General features: G+C 46.5%; 1 protein-coding gene across 1 annotated transcript in view; it reads left to right on the top strand.

Annotated features, from left to right (window-relative positions):
* The first annotated feature begins 4579 nt into the window (after positions 1-4579).
* Arfgef3 (ARFGEF family member 3) overlaps positions 4580-14108 on the top strand; it is a 138514-nt gene continuing 128985 nt past the window's right edge. The window contains exons 1-3 of the mRNA XM_033763159.1: positions 4580-4894; positions 6332-6338; positions 7706-7757. Of these exons, the coding sequence (XP_033619050.1) occupies positions 4580-4894; positions 6332-6338; positions 7706-7757 (374 nt within the window). The remainder of the gene's footprint in view (positions 4895-6331; positions 6339-7705; positions 7758-14108) is intronic.

The raw sequence follows: 14108 nt of genomic DNA, 5'->3' as shown, positions 1-14108 counted from the left end.
AGCGGCCCTGGCGCGGGCGACAGATGCGGGTCGCGCAGGTGGCAGAGTTCCTCGGTGCAGGGAGGTGCATCGCAGAATCTTGGCTAGGGCGTGGGCATCCAGCTGCCTCCTTCTGTGTCTAGCTTCTCCCCAACCCTAACAGGGCCCCGCTGCCCTTCCCGCCCGGCGGCCCCATTCCGGGTGTCCCCCACCCCGCCCCGGAGTCTGGACCCCAGGCCGAGGCGAATCCCGGGCCCTGAGTCCTCAGCGCCTGTGGACAGAGGGAAGTTAAACCAATAGCCTAGACCTCAAACATTGGCGAGTAGAACCAGGAAGGAAGGGCTTGTTTGATTTGATTTTTCTCCTGAGGGAAGCCAGCTTCCTAAGCGTCAGCTTTCATGGTTATTGTGCGTGGAAAATAACGGATGGGTGGGATTGCGTTGTTTTGCCATTCCGTGGTGCGATGCCCTTCGGACAGGTGGGGTTTTAGGTTCGTGAGCTGTGCTAGCATTGCGATAAGTTCCAGGTGTCAAATTGGTGTTTCCCATTAAACCCAGGTAGCAGCGCTCCACAGCACAGAAGATGGAATGATGTGTCAGTTAGGGGAGCTGTGGGGGAGCAGAGTGGTGAGGATGGAAATGGCAAGCGGTTCTGAGTGCACCTCGGAGGCAGTGATGCTTTCTGAAAAGAAAAGGCTGAGAAGCAGCCAGGGCGGCTCTGTGGGCTCCCACCCTCCCCCAGCCCGTGTGCTGCTCAACTGAAAAATAGGATGGCCCCCATTTCCTCAAAATACAAAAAAAAAGGTAGCCTGTGCTTGTCATGATGCTGTGCTGTGTGACCTAGCCTCGGAAGGGACAAGAAGTGCCATCACTGGCTTTCTGCTAAATGCAGAACTCTGATAGTGTTTCGGGCCACTGAATATTTAGAAGGTCTGAATTCTCTTACGTTTGGATGTGTGTACTGTCACAGAAGCATCAGTTTTCTTTAGTTTCATCTGTCCATATCCTCACAAAATTGCAAGATTGTCTAGGAAGTGTATCTTACGGATAGAACTAGCACTTGACCGTTTCAGTTTGCTTTCAGTAAAAACACAGTGTCTCTGCGAGTAGCAAGGCTCTTAAAGCCACAGCACTGGTTTCTTGGCGCTGTTGTCATCCAGCCATGATTCAGAGCCGGATCCCCAAATGCCTCTAATGAAGGGTCACATAGGGCCAGGTAATATAATAAAGCAGGGCCCACTGTGCCCTGAACATGCAGTTCCCAGGATTCATGATTATTTTGCTGTAAATTAAGCAGATTTAGATAAACAAAGAGGAGGAGGCTGATTTAGCATTTTTAGTAAGATTGAAATTGGTTACGCAGTTGGGTTGGACTATAGTGGTGTTGGGTTTAGGCCTTTGAAGCCACAGGGGAGCCCCAAGCTGAGAGCAGGTCGATTTTCTGGGTCAAGTCTGGAATCCAGGCTGAGTGGAAGAGTAGATGAGACTCCTTTCCCAGTGATGTTCTGTGATCAGCAAGGCAAGTGCACGAGGAGGTGCGCTTAACTCCCTAAGTGCAGGAAGGGGTTAAATAATAATGCGGGGCCTACATATGTGTGCGGGGATGATCACAGGAAAACGGGTCAAACAATGGGGGTGGAGGGGAGCGCGGGCCTGGAGAGGAAATTAGTGCCAGCAGCTGGGCTTTGAAGTAGATTTCACTTGAAGAGTAGGAAAGCTGTGGATTTCTTTTTCCTTTGCTTGCTTATTGTTTTTTGTTTGTTTGCTTGTTTTTAGCAAAGGTTTCCTGAGGCCTCCCCTGAATAGAGCAGGGAGATGGTAGCACCGGCAGAGCTTGCTGGATGGAACTTGTTGGAAGGGGCTGCCGGTGGAGGATGCACAGGGACAGGGCATGGAAGAGGGTCCCAGGTGTGTTTCCCACACCAGTCCATTTCCCATTGTCATTGCTTTTGCTATAAAACACATGTCGCTCCTCAGCCCCCACGACTTCTTTGGAGGTGGAGGTGTGACTGCCGTAGAATGCACTTTAGGATCCAGCCCCAACCAAGAGCCCAAGAACTGGGTCAGGTGCAGCACCGTCTTGAGCCCACTGTGCACTGCACTCTTCCCAGGCTGCCTCCTGCCAGGAGTTTGCTTTCCGGGCCCTCAGGGAGCAGCTCAGTTGGGAAGTAGAACCAGCTGCTCCCTTCTTAAGTCCTCCCCTCGTGATTCTCTTAAAACCCCGGACTGCTTCAGACTGTAACATTGCAAGTTCTCTCAGGGAAGGATGATTGAGACATTACATTGGGGCAAGAGATCAAATAAACTAATTAAAGCTCACTTAGGCAAAATGCACCTTTGGCCTCACCTATTCAAATAACCCATAGGGGCCACTGGTTTCCTTTGATTCAGAACTGGCACACAGTTCTGAGGACCTCGCCCTACTCTTTGTGGAAGTTCTGCATGGATCACGGTGCTGGGCCTATGACGCACCACACTTACACCATCTCCCAAGAAAGGGCAGAGAGGGCATCACACGGTCAGGCTATTGTGGGAGGGAGTGGTCATCTCCTACTTAGCCTGCAATGGGAGAGCAAGGTCATCCCCTATTTAGAGCATCATGGGAGACAGAAGTCATCTCCCACATGGGCATCATGGGGAAAAGGAGGTCATTGCCTATGTCGGCCATCATGGGAAGGGGATCTTTTCCACAGTTACATATCCTTGGAGGAAAGTCCCACTTAGGTCATCAGGGGAAAGAGAAGTCGTCTCACACTTAGACCACCTCAAGAGAGAGGGTCAATTCCAATTTAGACCATCTTGGGAGAGAAGAGTCATCTCTTGAGACCGTCTCAAGAGAGAAAAGCTCTTCCAGTCACTCGGGCCTCATCCTTAGCTTGCCCTGTTCTCTCCTTGTCCTTGTGGGTCCTCTGAGCTCCCCTGACCTGGTCTTCCAGCTGAGGAATGCAGTAGCTGGCAGGCTTAGGCCCAGGCCAAGTCCCACTGACATCTGGCAAGGTGTGGGTGCTGGTCAGTCGGCACAGTCCAGCCAGCAGCGCACACAGGCACTGTTAATGATGCTTTTCGGTGGCTTCTGCATCTACAGCGTGAGATAAATAAACCTGTTAGTGACTTATCTGGGTTTCAAATGTTATTCATCTTTGTTATTCTGAAAAGTTCTGTATATTCATTTTAGAATATTAAAATATTTTTGAACAGTGTGAAGAATAAATAAAAACGGTTTATAATCTCAGCACAGATAACACTGTAGACAGTTTAAAAGCTCTCTCTCACACAGGGCCATACTGCTTTTGGCATATTGTCATCTGTTTTTAACTTTAGTATTTTCTTCTTTGCTATGGTTTTCTTTCATGTGTTTTGTTTTATGACAGAGTCTCACTATGTAGCCCAGGCTGTCCTCAAACTCAAAATCCTCCTGTCTCAGCCTCTGGAGGGCTGGGATTCCAGGCCGTGCTATCACGCCTGGCTTCATGCATTTCTGATGCTAGCATTTTCTTCTTACTTTGTCATAGGCCTTCTCTGATAGTCAGTGTGCTTAAATGGCTACAGGATAACCAGTAAGGATGGTGCACGCATTTCCCTTTATTTGGTTCTATCTGGATTCTTTTTCGTCAGTGAGGAAACAGTCTGACCGAGGAGTAGAAAAGGACGAGTAGGTTGGGGTCCTTTTGAAGGGAGTTGGCGAAGGCAGTGCTGTCCTTCCGCACCTGAGGACCCTGGGGACCTGTGAGCTGGGACAGAGGAAGCGGGCTGACCAACAGCGCCGCCTGAGGGGAGCCATGCTGTCGGTCTAGACATAGTTGTAGTATTTTACACGCACTGTATCGAGGTATTTGTGTGTAATGAATTGAGGAAACAGGGGAGAGGGGAAACAAAAGAGGTAAGAAACACAACGAGCATAAAGCAAGGTCATCTATCCCTGTACCTACTTTTCCACAGCCGTAGGTCCTGTTACCTTCACAGCCAGACTGTTTACAATTTTGTATTGTACTAGGGATTGAAGCAAGGGACTTCACACTGAGCTATATTCCCAGCCCTCCTCCTCCTCCTCTTCCTTCTCCATCTTCTCCTCCTCCTCCTCCTCCTCCTCTTCTTTCTTCCTTTTTTTTTTTTTTCAATTTTGAGATAAGATCTTTCTAAACTGCTAAATTACCCAGGCTAGTTTCAAACTTGCAATCCTCCTGCCTCAGCCTCCCACCCTGTTGGGAATGCAGGCCTGCACCACCATGCTCATCCAGGGGAATTCTTCAGAGGTATCTGGAAGGCTTGGTTCACGCCCTCGCTTTCCACTCTTTTCCCTACTCTGATCTGCGTTTTACCTCTGTCGGTGACACTGAACCCAACTGGGCACCCGCTTGATCTTGACCCCACGACCACCCCCTGCCAAGGTCACCCTGCCCAGCTCAGCTGCTGTTTCGTCTCCACTGGGGCTGAGCACATCCACACCCATGGTTTCAGCTCGGTTTCTGAGGATGCAATGCCCAACTGATATCTACCGGAGAGGCCCAAGGCAGTGCAGCTCGGCAAGGTCACTGAGCCAGTGTGCACTTCTCCACCCCTCCTGGCCCACCCTCACCGCCGGAGTTCCCTAGGGGCCGTAGATGCCATCCCCTGCCAGCCCTCAAGCCAGAAACCTGGGGCTGTCCTGCGCCTTCTGTAATCTGCCTCCATACCTGGCCCATCACCCCTGGTCTGCTCATAGCTGTCTCCTAACTACGTCTCAGGCCTGTTCACCTCTCTTCACCTCTGTTTTCACTCCTGGGCAAAGCTACTTTCCTGGACTTCTGCACAACCTCCTCCTAGCTATTCCTTCCCTGTCTATGCTGGCCCTTTTCCATGCCATTCTCCAAGCAGTGCCACCTTGGAACCCTGCATCTGATCATGCTGTGCCCTGCGAAGACATGGAATGGCCTCCTGTCAGGACACAGACTGAGTCCTGAATGTGTTCTACCTGGCCTTGCACAGCCCACGTCTGCCTGCCGCATATCCTGTCCTGCAGCACTCACCTTGCCACGCTGATTATCTTGCAGTACAGCTGTGCTATGCTTCCTCAAATTCATTATTTCAGCAAATGTTTATGTGCACCTACTATGTGCCAGGTGCTGTTCGAGGTGCTGGTATCATAGTAAGCAAAAAAACAAAAGAAATCTGTCCTGGCTTCATGGAGTGCACAGATTCTGGCAGAGATGACAGCCAACAATCAAGATATAATAAGATGACAACTCAGGTAGTGATCAGTCCTGAAAGAAAACATAAAGAGTAGAGGGAGGTAAAGGGAATTGCCATTGAAACAGGAAAGCCTTACTAGAAGGGAGGCTGTGAGGTGCAGAAGTTTCTGGTGGCCCCAAGAAGGAGAGCAGAGGCTTGGTGGCTGGAGTCAATTGAACAAATAAGAGAAAAGTGGTTCGTGAGAGGCTACACGGCCAAGGTCCTTGGTGAGCTCTCTAAGGGTTTGGCTTTTGTTTAGAATAACAGAGTTATCATAGCAGAGAAAGAAGTGCCCTGCCTTGGGTCTTAATGGGATCTTTCAGGCTACTGTGCTGAGGAGGAGCAGCAGCTGCAGGGGTTGGGCCCAGAAGCAGGGAGCTCAGAAAGGAGCCTGCTGAGGTCGTCTGCGGTAGACAAGATGGTGGCCCACCCAGAGTCAGCACGGAGGCAGGGAAGGTGGCTGGGATTCTTGATGGATTTAATTTGTTTACTTTTTTCCTTCCTTCCTTCCTTCCTTCCTTCCTTCCTTCCTTCCTTCCTTCCTTCCTTCCTTCCTTCCTTCCTTCCATCTTTCCTAGGTGAGGGTCTGACTATGTTGTCCAAGCTGGCGACAGGGACTCCTGGGCATAAGGGAATCTCCACCTCAGCCTCCCAAGTGTGGGTCCTTGGGTGATCACCACCATGCCCAGCTGTCTAGATGTGTCTTCAGTTTTTTATTCCCTCCGTGTTTAGAATGCACCCTCCCACCTACTTCACACAGTCATTGTTCAGCGTCACCCCTCTCTGAAGGAAGCCTGGCTCCTAGTCCCCAGTAGGGTCCTCTGTTCCACCCTCGCCTAGTTCCCTGTATTCGCCTTCACAGCATTTCCCACGGTTTGAAACTCAGATGTGTACTCCACAAGTTCAGAACCATGTCTGTTCTCACTGCTAGGCCCTTAGCCTAGTGCTTGGTGATATCTTCAGTGAGTTAATCAAAGAAGGGAGACAGAAATTGGCACTGATGTCTAAGGACAGGTTCAGGCTCTTGAGGCTGTTAGCTCTTCCAGGACTCCTGTGACACAGATGGCGTCAGTCTCCTTTTGAACATCAGGGACCTGGGCTGGGGATGTAGCACACTGGCAGAGTGCTTGCCTGGAATGCCTGAGGCCCTGGGTTCAATCCTCAGCACTTGAAAGAACTGAAGCTTGGAAAGGGTAAATGACATGGAGCCAATTCTTGATCCGTCCTTATCCCCACGTGCCTGGGGCAGGCATATCCTGTGAGACTGCATGGGATCATCATAGCTACAGTGGCTGCCCTTTCTCTCTTCTAGTGTACCTTGGGCATCTGTAGAGCTTGGCATTGTACACCTGAGGTGGATAGGAACTCCTCTCTGGAGTAGGAACACCACGACAGTTTGGTAGCTCAGTGTCCGTCTGTCTCCTAGGCAAGCAGCATGGAGCTGCCCTGGGTGCTGGCCCATCATGCCACCTGCTGGGCAATGCGAACTGCCCCTGAGCTGCATCCTGCACGTGTCTCAGGCTCCCTTTCTTGTTATCCTGTTGTATCTTCACCACTGCCCTCTGTCCTTCCGTGTCCTCGCTTGGCCTGGTCCCCACAGTATCATGGCCTCTGCTGAGCTCATCTTCCTGTTTTGCTGATTAGCTGTCTTTCTGAAATCTACTGGTTTTCCCCAGCACCTGTCTTGCTATCAGTCCTGAGCCTCAGGGATGCATTTCATATCTCTCATTCCCTCTGATCTCTTAGCAAAGTGGGAAGAGAAGCTTTCCTTCCTAAGGAAAACAGCTCAAATTAACAGAGCTTGCTGATACTAAGAAATGAAGAAAGGAATAAACTCAATTTGAGCTGCTTACCTGGAGACAAGTTGTAGTGACTAAAATAGGTCAGATTTTGGGGAAATAGTGTTTATTGTCTCTGCAATCTAGGCAGCAGAGGGACTAATTCACAGTATTGGCACAGTACTGACCCTCCAGGTGGGAAACTTCCCTCAGTTTCTTAACTATAGTGTGGTTTAGAAAGGGTTTCGTCTACCATGTCATAAACCTTCATGGGGATGATGAAATGTCATCTAAGGTGCTTTGTGAATTTGAAAGTCTTTCACTTTCACAAGTGTGAGTTTAAGGATGATGAAATGGTATTTTGAAGGAAACAACTTCTGTTTCTCTATTTTGATTGCAAGATTGTAGTATCTAGAGGTCAATCATAAGTAAGTAGATTAAATTGGCATTCTGGTTTGGGTTAAGAATTTAACTGTTTATATGAAATATAAATATGAAATATGTCCTCATTTTTAACCTGTCTTTCCCCTGTAGTGAGGTGAGGTCCAGGGAAGCCTCTTGGTATACCAATGGAGAGGAATTTTAAAATAAGAATGATGTACTTACAGATAATTAGCAATTGACTAATTTATAATTTTAGGCATTTCCAGGAAAAAAAGAAACTAACAGTGAAATTAATGTATAATACAGCTTCTCGGCCTTTAAATATTTAGTGGTAACTTTATAATTTTCTTTTTGCAGAAACCCTGGGCAGTCTGGACACCATTGTCAAAATCCCTCCCCACTTGCTGAGGTAAGAGACACAGACTGTGTGACAACACAGCAAAGGTAAAAGTTGCCCTCCACCCCCCTTGAGGGCCAGATGACTTTGTTGGCTTTCAGCATCTTAACAGCTAACCGAAGGCTTTTTGCACCCATGAATATGGTATTTCATGAGGGTAACATAATGGGAAACTGACTGCATTAGCTCTGCCTGTCTGTGGAAAGAGTAAAACCAGTGATTCAAAGGAACCATCCATGGAATGGTGAAAAGATCAACTTGGTTATGAAGTGTATGTGAGGGCCTGGTCAGTGGATTCCATCTTCCACAGCAAGCTATAGCATGGTGCCTTCTGTGGGAAGGGATGATACCCTGTACCACGTGGGGTGGATTTAAATTTTTAAGGCAACTCTGGCTGGGCACTATACAGCTGTTGAGAGGCAAACCTGTTTCTCACACTTCATGACCTTTCTCTACACCGTTGTCCCTTCACTGAAAGACAGCTGCCTACCTTTTGTAGAAAATTTGGAAAAAATAAAAGAACAAGAAAGCTGTCCATAATTAACACCACCTTAAAATAACCAATGAAAAGAGCTCACTGGATTTTGTAAGCTTCTCTTTCATACACACATACTTTTGTAAATGGATATGACATCTTCTTTACAGCTTTGTTTCTTGCTTTTTTAAAAACTACCATATGAAGAATGTTTTCTAATGCCAGGAAATGTTCTTCAGATTAAACGATTGCATACACTTCCGTCCTGTGGCTGTAATATAAATTATTTAGCAGTTTTTCTATTATTAAACATTTGGACTGTTTCCAGGTTTTTTTTTTTTTTTTTTTTTTGAGATCATAAAAATATCAAGCTTACAGTCTTTCGTTGAGCGTGGCTTCTGTGTTGTTAGGACACGATTATTTACTAGGCATTTTTTCTCTTTTAGGTGCATTAAAAAGAATTCCTGCCTTTAAAAAAATCCATTACTTCTTTAATAACATCAGCTGCAGTTGTATATTCTGTAGGGGACTCACATGCCAATCAAACGGAGTGTGCTTTAGTACACACAAAGAATGTCTGGCAGTGATACCTCTGGGTCTGTGACAGCTATGTCCTCTGCAGCAGCTAAGAAGACTTTCTAAGAGCTAGGAAGGCTTGGATAGTTTTAGGGGATCGCTTTCTTGCTCTGAACTCCTTCAGCTCCCCTTCTTAAAGCTGATTTGCTTCAAAGCTGATGTTGCCAGATCTCCTTTTCCATCTTGTCATTTGCTGTCACCCTTTTCCCACTTGATAAAGACAATCACAGATATTAACATTCTGGATCTACTGGGGTGTATTGTCCTGCAGTGCAAAAAGCTCATCCCTCTCACCTCAACAAAAACATAAAAACAGTGTTTGTGATGGTGAAGGCATTGACAATAAGAGCCAGGAAATAGATCTTTTTTGCAAGTTAGATAGTTTTGACTTCTTGGCTTTCTGCAAAATTGAAGGAGGCCCTAATCTAGTTATAAGATGATGGACAAAAACAATTTTTATGTCTTTTTCATTTTATATAAACATATAAACAAAGCCTCTTACTGCTTACAAGGTTTCTTACATTAATTTTCATCTACAAGTGAAGAAAAAAGATACAGAATTATGCTAAGCCCTGCCTTATAAAAATGAGTAATACTCATCTGTAGACTCATGGACTAATTGAAGGAATAAATTAAACAAGCCCTGTCCATCTCCTTAGAAAACTTTCAGTAAAATTATATGTCTGCGTTAACTGTATTAACATTCTGATAAATAATTGTTAATGTTCTTTGGATCCATTGCGTATGTTGATAATGATGGTTCAAACTAGAAGAAAATCAAGCACTTTTAAGATTTATGGTTGCAGGACATTAAAAAATTCACTTTATAAATACTTTGCTGCAGAGAAGTATAAAAGGGAGATTGATAAACATCTATTAAGCATTAAAACATTATATGGTAAGAAAATTTTGCGGAGGAAGTGGAATGAAAATATGGGTTCAGGGAGAAAAGAGAACAATGCAGCATTTTTACTGTCATTTTTCTAGTGGATAAAAGCAGCTTTCAAATTGCCATGTTATCTAGATTTCATGAGATACATTGAAAGAATGATATGTTTTAATTAAAACTTGTAACAATTCCAATATCCAAAGTTACAGCCTCTGCAATTAATTAAGGTTATAATTAAAGAGTTTAAGGGTCAATTTAAAGTACATGAAAACCCGAATTTTAAAGTGTTTGACAGAATGAGCACAGAGAAGTGAGTGACTATTGCTGTCAGGTGGCTGCCCAGGCCACAGTGTTGTGCACTCCGACAGCTAGGCCTCCCAGGTTGTGGGTTTTGTACTGGAAAGTCTGTCTTCCAGGTCAACACCTGTTGAGGGGACAGGTGATGATGTTTTTGGGAGAGGCACTTGGCCCTCTGGTTGGGAATGCTCATCGAAAGTCAGTTACTAAGTGTTTCTAGCTTTAGGTGTGCACGTGAGTGCAGAAGTTGGGGGAGGCAGAAGAGCTGAAGAAAATGCAGTTTTCATGAGGCCAAAGACATAGATTTGATTCTCTTCTTAGCCTCTTAGCTTTACTTTATTCAGAGCTATTGAGTTGTACCCCAGAAGCATCTTCCATTGGGGTACACAGGGGGGGCCTGTGAGTGGCTATACACTCATGTCTGTCCTTACCAGTCTTGTTGGACATGGAACTCAGGGTATTTAAATGATAAACAGCTGATGGCACCATCTCTGTATGCAGAAAGACGTGCGCTGTATTCCAGGTGCACAATGAGAAGTTGAGGATTCTTGGGTAGGGGACTGAACCAGATGAATGCAACAGAGCAGTTTCTCCTCTCAGAGGCTTTTTGTTCTGAAGGAGGAGAATGAAGACACACAAGCCTGGGCCACAGTATTGTGTAGTAGCGAGGGTAAATTTATTGTAGACTTCTATACACACGGCCTGCACTGGTGAGGGCTGGGCTATGCTCACGCCTAGATCTGCCTGATCTTTGTTTTCCCTGAAAATTGTTATCCCTTTCAGTTTGATTGTGATGCCCAAGAGTGGGAACATCTCAAAGCCTTATCTAGAATACAGGAGGAAGCATAGTTCGAGCCAAAGGGAGCTCTAGAGTCAATAACCATATGACTTACTACTTTGTGCCGTTACTCAGGAAGTGATATGATGGAGCGATGCAGGCTCACGGGTTCCCCGTGTTGTCTGCGCTCCTCTGTTCTATTGATTCATCCACCAGGCACTTTAGCCAGAGAGCACTTACTCTGTTATGTTATTATGCTTAACACAGCATCTTTCCATTTGAGCATCGGCCCCAGATCTTATAGGCACTGCCAGTACGTGCTTGCTCATGAGAGGGAACATGAGTAGTAAATTATTTTTCTTTAATTTTACTTATATCTAGTTTATGGGAAAGAAATCAATGTATAAGCTATCTTTTGGGTTCTCTTGATTTTGTAATCAGATGTAATTTCCATTTCTGTTACATAAATCACCTGGAAGTGATTTATGCAGATATTTTAAATTGTTGTTTGTTCTGGAAAAGGGTACAGGGAATCATTCAAACTCTCAAATACTTTCACTTGTGCTTTTTTTTCTTTCCCTTTTGCCATTGATTGCTTTTCTGTTAAACATATGGCCATTCCAATAAATAATTACAGTGCTTTGATCAACTGTGTACATTAGTAATGGTAGCTCAAGTCAGAGCATACTGAGCCCTTGAGAGACCTATGTTGCTTTGTCTTTCCTTTTGCCATTGATTGTTCTAAGGACTTCTTACACAGACCTAAGTCCAAGCGCCACATAAATGATTTAAATGGATGGGGTATGCATGGGGCATTCTAGGGAGAATCTCATTAGAAAAGATCTTAGATGGAATTAAAAAGTGAGCGGGAGAAATTGCCTCCTTGTGCCCCAGACACTTCCACTGGGAAAATGTACCCTGTCATTGTTGAATGCAGTGTGAGTAGGGTCAGCGGCAGAGACGGGAATTCATGAGGTTTAGCATCTGGGATGGAGGGAGATCCAGAGCCTGTGCCGTAGATGGTTTCCTGAACTAGTTAGTAGATAACCATGGGAGAGTCCTTCCTCCCACCTACCCCTGGTCCTGCTCTTGGGGGAGCTTTAAGGGTCCTCGTGTTTGTCTTGATGAACCTGTACCCTCACTCTCTCTGCCTATTTCCTTCTTCCTAAACTGAAAGGTCTTACATGCATCCTTGCTAGGTTGAATAAAACCTGTCAGTTAGAGAAATATTGCAATATCCCCACTCTCAAGAGGCCATCGCTAACTTGGGCTGTGGCCTAGACTTGGGTCACTGTCTCCTTGTCCTCTTTGTTTTACTACCAAAAAATCAATTCGAAGTTCTCCTAACCAAGACAGGCATAGTAGAATACCTCTTGGGCTCTGGGGTTTCAACCAGAGAATTTTGGAGGGACATTCAGACCAGAGCAGTAGTTACTAGTGTCAGTGTCATCCATCCTCCAACAGCCCTCTTTTACCCTCTCAGCCTCTCTACGCGCCCTGCTTTTCCTTTGTGGTTTTGAGAATCGAGCAATAGAACCAAAATAACCTGGTCACTTTATGGAAATTTCAGGGCCATTGTAGCTCTTGGTTATGTTTTGTGAGGCTGTCGCCTTCCTCAGAGAGGAAGAGAGCACCTGGCAGAGAGCACCTGGCTGAAGCCCCCTTGAGGTGCTACCACTTCTGCAATGTTTAGCTGCAATGTTTACAAGTTTCTACTTTGCCTATCTCCCCTGTGGCCCCTAGTCCCTGTGAGGTCTGGGCTCTGCTCATGCCTACATCTGTCCAATGATTGTTTTCTCTGAAAATCGGAAGAGCTTGTGCTTTCCCCAGCCCCGCTGTTAGGAGAAGGCTACACCTCCAGTGCAGACATTTCTGTATTGTCATCATTTGGAATCATTGCTTTCCCCAGATCATTCTTGCCCTGACAGACTGTCTCCCCCAAATGCTCTTCCCTGCCTAATGGACTTTGCAGTGTTCTCCACCCTTGACGTTCTCAGTCTCTGCGGGCTGAGCCCTCTGGGCTTCTCTTAGAGATCTACAAGGAGGGACTTTTCCACAAGCCAAAGGCCCAGAGGCCTCAGGCCTCCACCATCTCGGGTGGGGTGACAAAGCTGGCTGGCACTCTGATGCACAGCCCTGTCTTCCCTGCCAGCTTTCCAAGGAGAAGCACTCACCTAAGGCCAGGACTGGAGTGAGGAGGGTGACGCCAAATCATATAACCAAAGGACCCTGTCTTTATTTAAATATTTCGTATTTTCTTCATCGTGGGTTTCTTTTGCATTCATTTTGATTTTTAAATGACATTTTAAACTATCTTCATTACTGAGTGTGTTAGTCCTCCTGCTGTGTGCCCAAGGCCAGTGAAGCGGCACTCACCCACCCTAGGCCCGGCCTCGCACCTCCAATGTCACGAAGTCCTCACAGCGTCAGGGCCTCCACCTTCCTAGTGGTGCTTGGTTCCGCCCTGCTGGATCAGTCCCTCTGCCTCTCCCCACTGGGTAGACTCGCACTGTGACCCTTCCCAGGCCCCACTCATATCACGTCCTGGGGCCACCTCATGAGGTGACATAGAACATACTTGTTGGGTCCTCTCTCCTCCACAATGCAAAACAGAGACCCAAGCAACAGGTCCGGAAGTGACCCACTGACCCATGTGGTTAGTAACCCGCTGCTTCCCTTTTCATACAGGACACTAAGATATTAGTGGGCCATGTTCGTGTGGTTTAGCTGTCCGTCTCTCACAGCGTTTCTCGCTTCGTCATCCTCCATGTAACCTCGAAGATCGCGCTGAGGTCCTGCCGCAGCCTCCCTCCCTTCCTCCTCCATGTCCTCACCCATATTTGCCTAGCTCTATTGTGAGCTAGCTGCCACACTGGCAGTTGCTTAAGAGTTCAGTCCTCAGGAGCCATGTGCAAGGAGCTCATTGTGTACCTTGTTCCTTCTGGTGTCCCCTAGCTCAGTGCCCTGCAAACATGTGTGGGATGAAACTGTTTTCCAACTTTATATCACACATCCCAGGGGCCCTGACTTCGTATCTCCCAGATTCTTAGAAAACAGGGCATTTGGGGGAGTTAGTGGGAGAACAGACACTCTGCTGTGGTAAAAGGACTAAAATCTCATCTAGAGGGTAGGTCCCAGAGAGTAGACCCAGAAGCCTCATACCCCGCTTACTGACCTCAGCTAGACCTAAATCTCTTCCCTTCTACTTGCCTAAAGCCCTGTCTAGTCCAATGTGTACAAACTAGTGTTGATCAGGGGACAGGAGTGGGAGTTAAAAGGACTGCTCAATATCCTACATCAAAGGAAGGATACTGAATATTCAGACTCCAGTTCTCATCAGATTCCCAT

The sequence above is a fragment of the Fukomys damarensis genome, unplaced genomic scaffold, assembly GCF_012274545.1.
Source record: "Fukomys damarensis isolate Sample0158 unplaced genomic scaffold, DMR_v1.0_HiC HiC_scaffold_14, whole genome shotgun sequence".
Lineage (NCBI taxonomy): Eukaryota > Metazoa > Chordata > Mammalia > Rodentia > Bathyergidae > Fukomys > Fukomys damarensis.
This window is presented reverse-complemented; position numbering and strand designations above follow the sequence as displayed.